Source organism: Heptranchias perlo, chromosome 37 (assembly GCF_035084215.1).
Source record: "Heptranchias perlo isolate sHepPer1 chromosome 37, sHepPer1.hap1, whole genome shotgun sequence".
Taxonomy (NCBI): Eukaryota; Metazoa; Chordata; class Chondrichthyes; order Hexanchiformes; family Hexanchidae; genus Heptranchias; species Heptranchias perlo.
This window is the reverse complement of record NC_090361.1, coordinates 5,660,887-5,676,711: the sequence shown is the minus strand read 5'-3', so window position 1 is coordinate 5,676,711 and position 15,825 is coordinate 5,660,887. Positions and strand designations below refer to the sequence as shown.

Genomic DNA, 15,825 nt, shown 5'->3' with positions numbered 1-15,825 from the left:
ATGAAATTTAACGCAGAAAAGTGTGGTGATTCATTTTGGTAGGAACAATGAGGAGAGGTAATATAAAATAAATGATACAATTTTAAAGGGGGTGCAGGAACAGAGAGACCTGGGTGGTGTACGTACACAAATCTTTGAAGGTGGCAGGACAAGTTGAGAAGGCTGTTAAAAAAACATGCGAGATCCTTGCCTTTCTAAACTGAGGCATAGTGTACAATAGCAAGGAAGTTACGCTAAACCTATTTACATCACCAGTTAGGCCCCAGCTGGAGTATTGTGTCTCTTTCTGGGCACCACACTTTAGGAAGGATGACAAGGCCTTCAAGAGGGTGCAGAGATTTACTAGAATGGTACTAAGGATGCGGGACTTCAGTTATGTGGAGAGACTAGAGAAGCTGGGATTGTTAGGTGGTTAGGATCTGGAATGCCCTGCCGGGGGAGTGGTGGAGGCAGATTCAAGCGTGGCTCTCAAACTGGATAAGTACTTGAAAGGAAAAAAAATTGCAGGGCTACAGGGATAGGTTGGGGGAGTGGGACTAGCTGGATTGTTCTTGCATAGAGCTGGCATGGACTTGATGGTACGAATGGCCTCCTTTTGTGCTGTAACCTCTCTATGTTCTCCTTAGAGCAGAGAGGTTAGTGGGAGATTTAATAGAGGTGTTCAAAATCATGAAGAGTTTTGATTTGGTAAATGAGGAGAAACTGTTTCCAGTGGTAGAAGGGTCGGTAACCAAAGGACAGATTTAAGATAATTGCTAAAAGTACCAGAGGCGAGATCAAGAAAATGTTTTTACACAGCAAGTTGTTATGATCTGGAATGCGCTGCCTGAAAGGGCGGTGGAAGCAGATTTAATAATAACTTTCAAAAGGGAATTGGATAAATACTTGAAGGGGAAAACTTTGCAGGGCTATGGAGAAAGGGAAGAAGAATGGGACTAATTGGATAGCTCTTTCAAAGAGCCGGCACAGGCATGATGGGTCGAATAGCCTCCTTCTGTGCTGTATCGTTCTATGATGATTCTATCACACACATACCAGCACTTCGACCAAATAGAGAACTGATACACACACCAGCATGTGTACCAGAAAACTCACTCAGACACATACCAGCACATCTACTGGAAAACTCACCGATTATACACACACCAGCACATCTACTGGAAAACACTCTGATACACACACCAGCACATACAATCATAGATACAGCACAGAAGGAGGCCACTCGGCCTAGCACGGCTGTGCTGACATTTTGGTGGAGCTATGTACTTAGTTCCACTCCCTGGCTCTTTCCCCGTAGCCCTGTAAATTCGTTGCCTGCAAGTGTTTATCCAATTCCCTTTTGAAAGTTACTATTGAATCTGCCTCCACCACCCATTCAGGCAGTGCATTCCAGATCATAACAACTTGTTGCGTAATTTTTTTTTTCCTCATGTTGCCCCTGGTTCTTTTGCCAATCACCTTAGTGGTACTGACCCTTCTGCTACTAGAAACTGTTTCTCCCTATTTACTCTATCAAAGCCATTCATGACTTTGTACATGTCTTAGCAAATCTCCTCTTAACCTTCTCTGCTCTAAGGAGAACAACCCCAGCTTCTCCCGTCTCTCCACATAACTGAAGTCCCTTATCCCTTGTACCATTCCAGTAAGTCTCATCACGCTCTCTAAAGCCTTGACATCCCTCCTAAAGTGTGGTGCCCCGAATTGAACACAATACTCCAACTGAGGCCTAACCTGTGTTTTATAAAGGTTTAGCATAACTTCCTTGCTTTTGTACTCTATGCCTCTATTTACTAATGATGTGGAGATGCCGGTGATGGACTGGGGTTGACAATTGTAAACAATTTTACAACACCAAGTTATAGTCCAGCAATTTCATTTCACATCGTTCACCTGACGAAGGGGGAAGCCTCTGAAAGCTTGTCTATTTACTAAGCCACAGATCCCATATGCTTTTTAACAGCCTTCTCAACTTGACCTGCCACCTTCAGAGACTTGTGTACGTATATCCCCCGGTCGGTCTCTCTGTTCCTGCAGCCCCTTTAAAATGGTACCATTTTGTTTATATTGCCTCTCATTCTTCCTACCAAAATGTATCAATTCATACTTCTCTGAATTAAATTGCATCTGCCATGTGTCTGCCCATTTCACCAGTCTGTCTATGTCCTCCTGAAGTCTGTTCCTATCCTCCTCATTGTTTACTTTTTCAAGTTTCGTGTCATCTGCAAACTTTGAAATTATGCCCTGTATACCCAAATCCAGGTTATTAATATATATAAAAAAGAGCAGCGATCCTAATACCGACCCCTAGGGAACACCACTGTATACTTCCCTCCAGTCCGAAAAACAACCACTCCCTGCAATCTGTCCCTCAGCCAATTCTGTAACCACGTTACCCCTGTCCCTTTAATCCCATGGGCTTCAATTTTGCTAACAAGTCTATTATGTGGTACTTCATCAAACGCCTTTTGGAAGTCCATACACACATCAACTGTATGACCCTCAACAACCCTCTCCGTTACTCTGTTACTGATACACACACCAGCACATCTACCAGTAAACTCAGTGATAACACACCAGCACATGTACCAGTAAACTCAGTGATAACACACCAGCACATGTACCAGGAATTGCTCCCTCTCCTTGCCCTTTTCGTTGCTTTTTTCCCAGTCTGTATTAGGATAATTCAAGTCCCCCATTATTATTACTGTATTGTTCTTACATCTTTCTGAAATTTGCTCCTCCCACAATTTGGTGGTCCATAGTATACACCCAGCAGCATCAGCTTCTGTTCTTCTTAAATCTAAGCAAATAGATTCAGTCTTAGAACCCTCAAGCACGTCATCGCTTTCCAGGACTGTAAAAGTATCTTTGATCAATACTGCCAACCCCCTCCACCATCACCCCTCCCCCTTTTTTCCTTCCTTTTTCCTTCGGAATACATTGTAGCCAGGAATGTTAAGTTCCCATTCCTGCCCTTGTTTGAGCAAGATTTCTATTATTGCCTCTATATGATATGGCCACTATGTGGCAACTCGTGCCTGCAGCTCACCAACCTTATTTACCACGCTCTGTACATTTACGCACACGCACTCCAAACCTGCCTTAGTCTGCCTGGCATTGTTCCCCTCTCTGACCCCTCCTATTTCTGGACTACTCTTTATTCTAAGGCTGTTTGTCTCTCCCAGCCCTCCATGCACCTTCTTTCTCTGATGCTTCACCTTGGTCCCCTCCCTCTGTCAAATTAGTTTAAACCTTCCCCCACAGCTGGTTTACTGGTACGGAGTATCAGCAAACTCAGTAATAACACACAATTGCACATCTATCAGTAAACTCACTAATATACACATCAGCACATCTACCAGTAAACTCACTGATATACACATCAGCACATCGACCAGTAAACTCACTGATATACACACCAGCACATCGACCAGTAAACTCACTGATATACACACCAGCACACGACCAGTAAACTCACTGATATACACACCAGCACATCGACCAGTAAACTCACTGATATACACACCAGCACACGACCAGTAAACTCACTGATACACACGCCAGCACATCTGTCAATAAACTCACTGATATACACACCAGCACATCGACCAGTAAACTCACTGATACACACACCAGCACATCGACCAGTAAACTCACTGATACACACACCAGCACATCGACCAGTAAACTCACTGATATACACACCAGCACACGACCAGTAAACTCACTGATACACACACCAGCACATCGACCAGTAAACTCACTGATACACACACCAGCACACTCACTGATACACACACCAGCACATCGACCAGTAAACTCACTGATACACACACCAGCGCACTCACTGATACACACACCAGCACATCGACCAGTAAACTCACTGATACACACACCAGCACATCTATCAGTAAACTCACTGATATACACACCAGCACACGACCAGTAAACTCACTGATTCACAAACTAACACATCTACTGGATAGTGAACACCAGCATATCTACAGGAAATTGCAGTGATATCACACAACTGCACATGGAATCATAGAATGATTTAGTACAGATGGAGGCCATTCGGCCCATCGTGCCTGTGCCGGCTCTTTGAAAGAGCTATCCGATTAGTCCCGCTCCCCTGCTCTTTTTTTACTTTTCAAGTATATATCCAATATCCTATTGAAAGTTATTGTTGAATCTGCTTCTACCACTCTTTCAGGCACTGCATTCCGGATCATAACAACTCACTGCTTAAAATTTTTTTCCCTTATGTCGCCTCAGGTTCTTTTGTCAGGAAGCTCAGTGATAAAACACCTGCACATGTACCAGTAAATTTACTGATACACACACCAGCACATCTACTGAAAATTCACTCATACACAGACCAGCATATCTACTAAAACACTCACTGATACACACACCAGCACATCTGCCAGTAAACTCCCTGATATACACACCAGCATACCTACCAATAAACTCACTGATACACACACCAGCACATCGACCAGTAAACTCACTGATACACACACCAGCACACGACCAGTAAACTCACTGATATACACACCAGCACATCGACCAGTAAACTCACTGATACACAGACCAGCACATCGACCAGTAAACTCACTGATACACACACCAGCACATCGACCAGTAAACTCACTGATATATACACCAGCACATCGACCAGTAAACTCACTGATACACACACCAGCACATCTACCAGATATCCCACCAAAATAAACCAGCAAGCTCCCAAAAGGAAGCCACCAAAATCTGACAGGTTTTATATTTAGCTCATTTTAAATCAGTAACATGAATTTGCCAAAAGCTCTTTTATAGGAACAGCAACAAAAGTGAAAATACTCCAGGAGGAAAAGGATTTAATGATAGGCCAAGCACAGAGTTTGATCAAAGCTCTAGAATAATTGCATCAGTTTTTGTCTGAGATAGGGTGATACTGAATGGTAGGTTTCCTTTAAACTTACCTTGTTATTAAAAAAGTTACTTCATACCTCTGGTATAATTATCTTAAATGTCAAGAACATATTTTAATTAGTTTAATTGCTATATTTGGGGGGAGAGGCATATATTTTTCCTCATGCCACTAGAGTATTCTTTTAAATCACTAATTTTACCTGAAATATTTGACCATTAGTGGGTGACCTTTCATACAAGATTCTTTCTTAATATCTGGCATATTACCTTTTTCTCTAGAAAATGTTAGTAGGATGCCCCAGTGCCATTGGCATTGCTAAACTAGAACACATTGCCCTGGAGTGGTAGCAGGAGGGTGATGTTGAGCTTTTAATCGCAGCAGACAGATGGAGAGAACTGTTGGAGAACAGTGCCCTGGATGGCATCACAAGCCTCCCAGTCATCAGTTACAGAGGAAAGACCTGGCAGTGGGTCACCTGCCTTTCACTTTCAAGCAGAATATTGTTTGGCATGGAAGTGACAGAGAAACAGGCAGGGGTGGGGAGAAATAACTGGACAATGTAAGGAAACAATAACTAGCTGGAGTGATGATGGGGATATTCTTGATGTCCCTGTGTTTGGGAGGGAGGAGAAAATTACTCCCACTCTTGAACACTATCCGGTCACTCCTGCTGGAAGTATGTGGACAAGGCCCGAAGACAAATCAGGGCTATGCTCTGATCCCACCTCCACTGTTAGTTGAATAGTCAACCAATTTTCATTGCCCAGGTGCACAAATTTGAATCAGCAACCCCAGCTTCTCTAGTCTCCCCAAGAACTGAAATCCCGCATCAATGGTACCATTCTAGTAAATCTCCTCTGCATCCTCTCTAAGGCATTGACATCATTCCTAAAGTACGGTACCGAGAATTGAACACACTACTCCAGCTGAGGCCTAACCTGTGATATACAAAGATTTAGCATAACTTCCTTGCTTTTTTTACTCTGTCTTTGTTTATAAAGCCAAGGATTCAGAATGCATTTTAACAGCCTTCTCAACTTGTCCTGCCATCTTCAAAGATTTATGTACGTATACTGCCAGGCCTCTCTGTTCCTGCACCCCCTTTAAAATTGTACCATTTTGTTTATGTTGCCTCTCCTCATTCTTCCTAACAAAATGCATCACTTCACACTTCTGTGTTCTTCCACGTGAGCTGTTAATAAGTTAAGGAACGGGTTCCACAGTGAATGCAAAGGGGGAGAGAGTGCATAGCAGCATTCTGCTAAAGGTGTCTTCTGTTTAAAGATTCTAGGCAGCTAAAATTGCAAATGAATTGGGAAGGATCTGCTTGGCAAAATCGCTGGATCCAAGAACTGGCCCTAACTAAGCGTAGTTGTTAATGTTGATATTACAAGTGAGGCAAATGTTAGAAAGTTTGCAATAATGAAAGTGCATGGAATTGCAGGCAACCTATTGACATGGGTAAGGAATTGGTTAGGAGGTAGGAGACAGAGTAGGGATAATAGGTATGTACTCCAATTGGCAGGATGTGACTGGTGGTGTCCCCCAGGGATCTGCACTGGGGCCTCAGCTTTTCACTTTATTTATCAATGACTTAGGTAAAAGAGTAGAGAGCCGTGTATCCAAGTTTGCTGATGACACAAAGTTAGTCGGCACAGTAAGTAGTGTTGATGAGAGTAGAAAGTTGCAAAGGGACATTGATAGATTAAATGAGTGGGCTAAACTGTTGCAGATGGAGTTCAATGTGGGGAAGTGTGAGGTCATCCACTCAGGACCGAAGAAAGATAGATCAGAGTATTTTCTAAATGGTGAGAAGCTAGAAACCGAGGGGTTTAGGGGCCCATAAACAGAAACCACTAAAAACTATTGGACAGGTACAAAACATAATTAAAAAGGTTAAAGGAATGTTAGCCTTCATCTCAAGGGAGCTGGAATACAAAGGGGTGGAAGTTATGATACAGTTGTATAAAACTCTAGTTAGACCCCATCTGGGGTACTGAATTCAATCTGGGCACTGCATCTCAGGAAGGATATATTGGCCTTGGAGGAGGTGCAGTGCAGATTCACCAGAATGATACCAAGGCTAAAAGGGTTAAATTATGAGGACAGGTTGCATTCATTAGGCTTGTATTCCCTTGAATATAGAAGATTTAGGGGTGGTCTAAATGAGGTGTTTTAGATGATTAAAGCACTTGATAGGCTACATAGAGAGAAACTATTTCCTCTGGTGGGTGAGTCCAGAACAAAGGGGCACAACCTTAAAATTAGAGCTAGGCCGTTCAGGGTTGATGTCAGGAAGCATTTCTTCAGACAAAGGGTAGTGGGAATCTAGAACTCTACTCCAAAAAGCTGTTGAGGCTGGGGGTCAATTGAAAATTTCAACACTGAGATTGAGAGTTTTTGTTAGGCAAGCGTATTAACAGATATGGAACCAGGGCAGATAAATGGAGTTAAGATACAGATCAGCCGGGATCTAATTGAATGGTGGAACAGCCTCGAAGGGCTGAATGGCCTACTCCTGTTCCTATGTTAAAAGTTCGGGCGAATGCAATAGATACACCTGAATGTAGAGAGGATAGATCCTGGGTAGGGTGAGGAGTGGTGGCACAGCCTGTTCAGTGCAGGGGCCAGATGCACCCCGGGGTGATGGCCCTGTCGACTGTCTCCTGCCCGGCGACCTCTTGATCACAGACAGCTCCCTCGGTGAGAGGAGCAGAGGAAAAGTTACATAGAATGTACAGCACAGAAACAGGCCATTCGGCCCAACTGGTCCATGCTGGTGTTCGTGCTCAACACGAGCCTCCTCCCACACTACTTCATCTAGCCCTACTGCATATCCTTCTGTGGGAGAGTGGGAATCAACAGCACAAATGAACCTGTCACTCCACTGACTGATTGAAGGAGATTACAAGAGATGTCTGTAAGATGCTGACACATAATAGGAAGGGGCACCTAAATTAGAGGTTTTTTTAATGTCTCTTTTTGGTAATAACAACTACTTGCACTTATATAGCTCCTTTAACATAGAAAAACATCCCAAGGTGCACCATAGGAGCGTTATCCAACAAAATTTGACCACGAGCCACATAAGGAGATATTAGAACAGGTGACCAAAAGCTTGGCCAAAGAGATAGGGCTTTAAGGAGCATCTTAAAGGAGGGGAGATAGAGAGGCGCAGAGGTTTAGGGAGGAAATTCCAGAGGTTAGGGCGTAGGCAGCTGAAGGCACGGCCGCCAATGGTGGCGCGATGAAAATCAGGGATGCGCATGAGGCAGAATTGGAGGAGTGCAGGAATCTCGGAAGGTTGTAGGGCTGGAGGAGGTTAGAGAAAGAGGGAGGATAACATACGATTGATCTCCCCCACCCCCTACCCCGTAGCTCTTTTATTTCTAACTGATGTATGGAAGAATGTGAAGTGTAATTTCTCAAGAGCTCCAGCATTCAGTGCATGGAACGTCCAAAGGGCTCGGAGACACGAGGTCTGTCAATGGCTTCACAAACTGCAGACACAAAGCCTCATGTTAATGTGGAGAGGGGCGGGAGGGGTGATTCGGGCCAGAGCTTCAGAGAGGACTCGAGCACCAAGTTCAAAAGTCAGGTTCCTCGCTGAAGGGCCAACTTCAACAACAACAACAACAACATTGCTTTTGAACGCCCCACCCCACACACAGTCCTTGATAGACCAAAAAGTCCCTCTCTCAGCAGCTTGTGAAAAAAAAACGACGCTACCTTTTTACTGAAAAAAAAATCCAGGTCATGGATGAGAAACAAAAACAAAACAATAAAAATGGGATTCCTTGCAAGACCGAATTGTATATGCAGCCCCTGCCTGGGGGGAATGTCATACAATGGAGTGAGTCAGTGTGCTCTGAATAATGCCTAGTGACAGACGGTGATCTTGCAAGGTCGAGTTTAAGCATTAACGTAAAACAAAACTAGATGCTGATCCCACACTTCTTTGTATGGGCTCCACCACTGGTTTTTTTCATACCTCGTGGACTATTCCCCCCCACCTCCCCACACACACTTCCCCTCCTCCCCTCCACTGTCCCATACAAAGACTAGGAGCCGCTTGGCCATTTCATCATTCATGGGGCTGCTGCTGTGTGTGTTCAAGTCTGGTTCCCAAGGATACCGAGATGTGAAGGATTACTCGGTATATCAGCCCCAGATCGCAAGCAAATCCCCACAGCTTCCCATCGCCATACTTGCCCTTAGAACCCGCTGTTTCTCTTCCCCCCACCCCGGGCCTCTTTCCATTTCAGACAAAAGAACAGTTTAATATATTTTTTCAAAACAATTAAAATATATTTAAAAAGGGTGAACCCCCCTCTCCAGTCCAGATTTCTCTTACATTTCTTTGCCCACACATGGCTGAAGGGCATGTAAAAAAAAAATCAACTTCTGAACTGGGATCAAACGGTTCTCAGCAAAAAAAAAATGCGATTATTTCTCAGCCTGATACTTTTGCGGTCATGTTAACAACACCTAACAAGCAGCTACTGAAATCCCTCCATCTCTCTTAGGTGCTGGTTCAGATTTTTGTTTAAAAACAAAATCGAGGTGAATTTAATATATTCACATATTTCTAGCGAACGCGATTTTTTTTGGCCATCTCAAGATTTTGTAAAATTTCCAAACGATGAGATTAATTCAGTTTTAAAATAGAAAATAAATGGGTAACCTTTTTCCAACTTTGATGTAAAGTTTTTAAAAGTGTCCACTCGGCACACTAAATGCAGCGGGTTTTTTTTGCCAATTCAGTAATTACTGCAGAAAATCTGCATGTTCTGTATTAAAAGGAGCAAAACATCTATTAAACAGTACAACAAACAAACGGTCGATTGTATCATCGAAAGGCTGCACGTTTAGACTGCTGTGAACTGTACATCAATCGTGTTCATTACAAGCCTTCATAAAAATCTGGGATTTTTTTATTTTAAATGCCCAACTTAATTCACCTACAATAACCTCACATAATATACATTTTAAAATGTGTGTACTGTACTAAAAGGGCTGGCTTGCAAGCAAAAAAATAAACTTCCCAGAGTCTATAACTGGGATCAGATGTTAGTTTCATTTGTTCAAACAAAAAAGTTACTTGTTACTTAAGAGTGTTGGAGAGAAGGGATAGTTGGATCTCTAAGACGGCAGTACTCCTGGCATCGCGCTGCAATGATCAGCACTGATTGGGGAAAAAATCCCACGGAATGAACTTTAAAAAAAAAACATGCTTTCTGATTCTTTACAAAAATCCCTCAAATCCTGATTGTCCCTATTCACTGCAGACCAGTCCGCCACTCCTTGTAATAAAGCCTCCTTGCGCTTTCTCCTTAAGTCAAGCCGTACCTCCACACTCAGCCGCCAGCAAGAGTCCCCAAAGTAAATTCCAGCGTTTTAAATCCCCCATTGCTCGCGGTTTAAAAGTTCGGAGTTTTCCTTCGTTTCCTCGATTAATTTATACATCCATTCAAACGTGGAGCCCAGAAAGTCCGAGTTATCATGGGGAAAGACGGGGTGGGGGTGGGGAGGGGAAGTTTTAAAACAAAATAGAAAAAAAAAGTGTCGGCGGTATCCCCGATTCGATCCCCCGATCCCGCGTCTCCAAACTTCAGAACAAACTTTTTGAAAACTTCAGCACCGCAGGCTGCCTTGAGCCGCGCACACGGGCTGTATCCATCCGCGCGGGGCGAAAAACTCTGGCAGGAATTATCCCGACTGCGACCGAATGGGAACAAGTGTCACCCAGGTCACTTGATAAGTGATCTCAGAACCCCAGAGCAGCCCTCTCGGAATGTTTCATATCGTTAAGTTTTTTTTGTCATTTATACAAAAAAATTACTTGCACTACTTCTTCTTAAAGGGAGGACTGAAGCAAACGCTTAGCCTATTTATTTACACTCTTTAAGTTTGCATTGGTTATCTGTGAAATACAAAGGTAGCGATATAAAAGTTTCCTTTTGTTATATTCAAAATATTTGGCACTATTTTATCTTAAAATAATACGGGTAGTAGACTGTGAAATGCAATAGGGTAGACGAAACATAAGTTTGACCCCAAAATAAGTATATTTGGCATTCAAATATGCTGGTGTAGCTGGACCAACTCGCTTCTTCATATATGGATTCAATCTGCTACGTTTTGTCCCTTGGCTGTAATTAACTATCAGCTGTGAGGATCGTCGTATTGAAAATCGTGAGAAAGTTAGAGAGCCTCAATCTGCTTTTTGCATCTTTTAAAAGTGAGGCGAGGGCTCCTTTAAAGTGAGGAGAGTGCTCCTTGAAAAAATGAGGAGGGTGTCCCTTTAAGACCGATGGCTGCTGCTGCGGAGGTATTTCCCTGTGGAGCCTGGGAACAAAGTGAGGAGATAAATCAAAAGAAAGGTTATTACAGCAACATGGCGCTGCACTGCTCCGTGTCTGAAACACTGGGGTCATGTAACACAGAGCGAGCGAAGGGGGGAGAAAAAGCAGAACCACAACAGAAAAAAAAAGGAACAGAAAAATTAAATGGATGCACCGTAGAAAGGGAAAAAGTCACCATAAGAAAAAAAAGACCAGGGAGGATAGAGGATAGAATGGGTTGATTTGCACTTTTTTTTAAAGAGTTGGAGAAATTAACCAAGTAACATTCTCTGAGAAGAGGTGTTAAGAAAAGGTACCAGCTGTCCTAGTGGCTCAGAGATGAAGGGCCATATAAATCAAGAAGGTCCTAGGTCTGATTTCCAGTCTGCACTGAATAGCTGATCTCGACCAGGACAGCAGTAAGAGTTAGGGAAGGGAAAACTCTGCCAGGTTCCCACTCCTGACTACTATATACTATTATAGTGAACACTGACTCGTGCCGGGCTGTGACATGCTCCACAGTTGAATAGCCTGCTGCCATTCATTGTCGAAGATCACACGTTAACAATGGCTGGGGAGTCTAGGACTAGGGGACATCGCCTAAAAATTAGAGCCAGAACTTTTAGGAGTAAAGTTAGGAAACGCTTCTACATGCAAAGGGTGGTAGAAGTTTGGAATTCTCTTCCGCAAACAGCAGTTGTTCAAGTTCAATTGTTAATTTTAAATCTGATATTGATAGATTTTTGTTAACCAGAGGTATTAAGGGATATTGGGCTAAGGTGAGTGTATGGGGTTAGGTCACAGATCAGCCATGATCTTATTGAATGGCGAAACAGGCTTGAAGGACTAAATGACCTACTCCTGTTCCTCTGTTCCAATGTTCCTAATGGTAACTGGCCCAAAGTACCGGAGAGCACTTTTGGAACTGCTCCCTAATGAGGGAGTCAAAAGGGCTGGTGAAAAAAATAAAACTTACATTAAAAAATATATTTTTTCAAGCTCCATACAGATCAGGACCTGGACTCCAATTTGTGAGTTGGCCCAATTTCAGCCAGAGATGTGTTGGTGTAGTTCCTGCTCCTGGTTGCAATTTAGTGACCTCTGCTGGTAAGTGTGCCTGTGTGTGGTCATTGGTCAAAAACAGGAATGGGTTCAACTGTGGTGCACCCAATGGTCAAATAGCCTGATGACACTCATTAGCCAGGCTCCTGCTCCTGATTGGTATACAGCATCGGTGGACGCTTGAGACTCGGCCGTGAGGCCCTCCACAGTCAGCTAGCCTGCTGACACTCATTGTCAAGACTCACGCATGGATGACCACTTGCGTGAGGTACTGGAGGGTACCAAGTGCCCATGGAATCACATCAAGGCATCAGTCAGTGACGTGAGAAGGGTAGAAAATTGAGAGGAAATATTTTTTCTGCAAATTCCTCAAGAAATAGAGGATATTGCACCTATTCATATTGCATCACTGGGTGAAATTAAAATAACTAATTAAAAGAACTCACAACGAAGTTGGCATAAGCCACTTACTTACATTTCCCTTTCACGCTAGTCACAACTCATCATTACCACACTATTGCTTAACATGTAGGAGTGAAGAGAGCACTTCAGCTCAAATCAGGTGAATTGGTTGTGGAAAACTTAATCCTACACTTAACACACTGCAGCCTGTATATTACTTTATACAGAATACTCTTCAATCTGTATGTTGCCCTCTGCAACACTCTGCTCTTTGTCCTCCAGCCTGTGTGTTACCCTATGAAACAATGGCCAACATTTATCCGTCAACGAACATCACTAAAACTGATCATCTGGTCATTTACCTCATTGCTGTTTGTGGGATTTTGCTGCGTGTAAAATTGGCTGCTATGTTTCCCTGCATTACAGCAGTGACTACACTTCAAATGTACTTCATTGGCTGAAGCACTTTAGGATGCCCGAAGGTTGTGAAAGGCATTATATAAATACAAGTTATTTCTTTCTTAGTGTATTATACTATATAAACTACACATGGGCTGCTACACTCTGGCACGTGTGCTGTCTTGTAGTTATTGCTCATTTCGTATCTGTTGTCTATTCCATACTCCATACTTGTATCCACATTTCATGAAGTTTACCATGTCTAAATGTGGGGAACTCCTCTCCAGCTCTGTGAGTAACTACATTACCTAGTGTAATACAGATCAGAAGGTCCCAAGGTTGTATTTGCAGTTGCTGCTGTGTTAGCTGATTTCCACGTACCACGGTTGCAACCACAGGGAAGTCTATCGTCAATTTGTCCGACCACACCCTTCAACCAGACGAAATCGAAGTTCTCAGCCGAGGGCTCAATTTCTGCCCCACTACCAAAATGGACCCCATTAGTCTCGCGGCGGACACAGAGGAATTCATCAGGAGAATGAGGCTCCAGGAATTCTTCCACAAACCCCAAAATTCCAGCAGCGAACCCAATGAGACAATCAACGATCCGGAACAGCAGACAGAGGGATCCGCGGTACAGCAACCGAAGAGGAAAGAGTCAAACTCGACTCCTCCGGAGGGTCGCTGCCTTCAGCTTGACATGTATGCTCAAGCTGTCAGGAAATGCGTCAATGCCAGATTCATCAGCCGCACTCAGAAGACAGTCCAGAATGTCACCCGAGCACAACGCAACGCCATCAACGCTCTCAAGACCAACCGCAACATCATCATCAAACCAGCGGACAAAGGAGGAGCCATTGTCATACAGAACAGAACGGACTATTGCAAAGAAGCATACAGACAACTGGACAACCAGGAACACTACAGACGGTTACCCGCAGATCCAACCAAAGAACACACCCACCAGCTCAACAAACTGATCAAGACCTTCGATCCAGACCTTCAAAGCATCCTACGCGCTCTCATCCCACGTTCTCCCCGCGTGGGAGACTTCTACTGCCTCCCAAAGATACACAAAGCCAACACACCCGGACGTCCTCTCGTATCAGGCAACGGAACCCTGTGTGAGAACCTCTCTGGATACATCGAGGGCATCCTGAAATCCATCGTACAGGGAACCCCCAGCTTCTGTCGCGACACTACAGACTTCCTACAAAATCTCAGTACCCACGGACCAGTTGAACCAGGAGCACTTCTCACCACGATGGACGTCTCGGCACTCTACACCAGTATCCCCCACGATGACGGCATCGCTGTGACAGCATCAATACTCAACACCAACAACAGCCAATCTCCAGACGCCATCCTACAACTCATCCGCTTCATCCTGGATCACAATGTCTTCACCTTCGATAACCAGTTCTTTACCCAAACACACGGAACAGCCATGGGGACCAAATTCGCACCCCAATACGCCAACATTTTCATGCACAAGTTCGAGCAGGACTTCTTCACTGCACAGGACCTCCAACCAACGCTATACACCAGATACATCAACGACATTTTCTTTCTATGGACCCACGGCGAAGAATCACTAAAGAGACTACACGATAACATCAACAAGTTCCATCCCACCATCAAGCTCACCATGGACTACTCCTCAGAATCAGTTTCTTTCTTGGACACACGAATCTCCATCAAAGACGGGCACCTCAGCACCTCACTCTACCGCAAGCCCACGGACAACCTCACGATGCTCCACTTTTCCAGCTTCCACCCTAACCACGTCAAAGAGGCCATCCCCTATGGACAGGCCCTGCGAATACACAGGGTCTGCTCAGACGAGGAGGAACGCGATGGACACCTACAGACGCTGAAGGACGCCCTAGTAAGAACGGGATATGACGCTCGACTCATCGATCGACAGTTCCGACGGGCCACATCGAAAAATCGCATAGACCTCCTCAGAAGACTAACACGGGATGCAACCAACAGAGTACCCTTCGTCGTCCAGTACTTCCCCGGAGTGGAGAAACTACGCCATGTTCTCCGCAGCCTTCAACATGTCATCAATGACGACGAACACCTCGCTATGGCCATCCCCACACCTCCACTACTCGCCTTTAAACAGCCACCCAACCTCAAACAGACCATCGTTCGCAGCAAATTACCCAGCTTTCAGGAGAACAGCGTCCACAACACCACACAACCCTGCCACGGTAACCTCTGCAAGACATGCCAGATCATCGACACAGATACCACCATCACACGAGAGGACACCACCCACCAGGTGCATGGTTCATACTCCTGTGACTCGGCCAACGTTGTCTACCTCATACGTTGCAGGAAAGGATGCCCCAAAGCATGGTACATTGGCGAGACCATGCAGACGCTGCGACAACGGATGAACGGACACCGCGCAACAATCGCCAGACAGGAGGGTTCCCTCCCAGTCGGGGAACACTTCAGCAGTCAAGGACATTCAGCCACCGACCTTCGGGTAAGCGAAATCCAAGGCGGCCTTCGAGACACACGACAACACAAAATCGTCGAGCAGAAATTGATAGCCAAGTTCCGCACCCATGAGGACGGCCTCAACCGGGATCTTGGGTTCATGTCACGCTACATGTAACCCCACCAGCGAACAAAAGTTAACTGTTTTTAATATAACGGGTCAATTGCTGTCTT

The 15,825-nt window shown here is 44.4% G+C and overlaps 1 protein-coding gene across 2 annotated transcripts in view; it reads right to left on the bottom strand.

The window, feature by feature from the left end:
* The window catches only part of notch3 (notch receptor 3), a 126,358-nt gene extending 115,824 nt beyond the window's left edge, over positions 1 to 10,534 (bottom strand). For both annotated transcript variants that reach the window (XM_067973025.1, XM_067973026.1), the window contains exon 1: positions 10,280 to 10,534. In XM_067973025.1, the coding sequence (XP_067829126.1) occupies positions 10,280 to 10,340 (61 nt within the window). In that variant the 5' untranslated portion in view covers positions 10,341 to 10,534. The remainder of the gene's footprint in view (positions 1 to 10,279) is intronic.
* Positions 10,535 to 15,825: the final 5,291 nt, after the last annotated feature.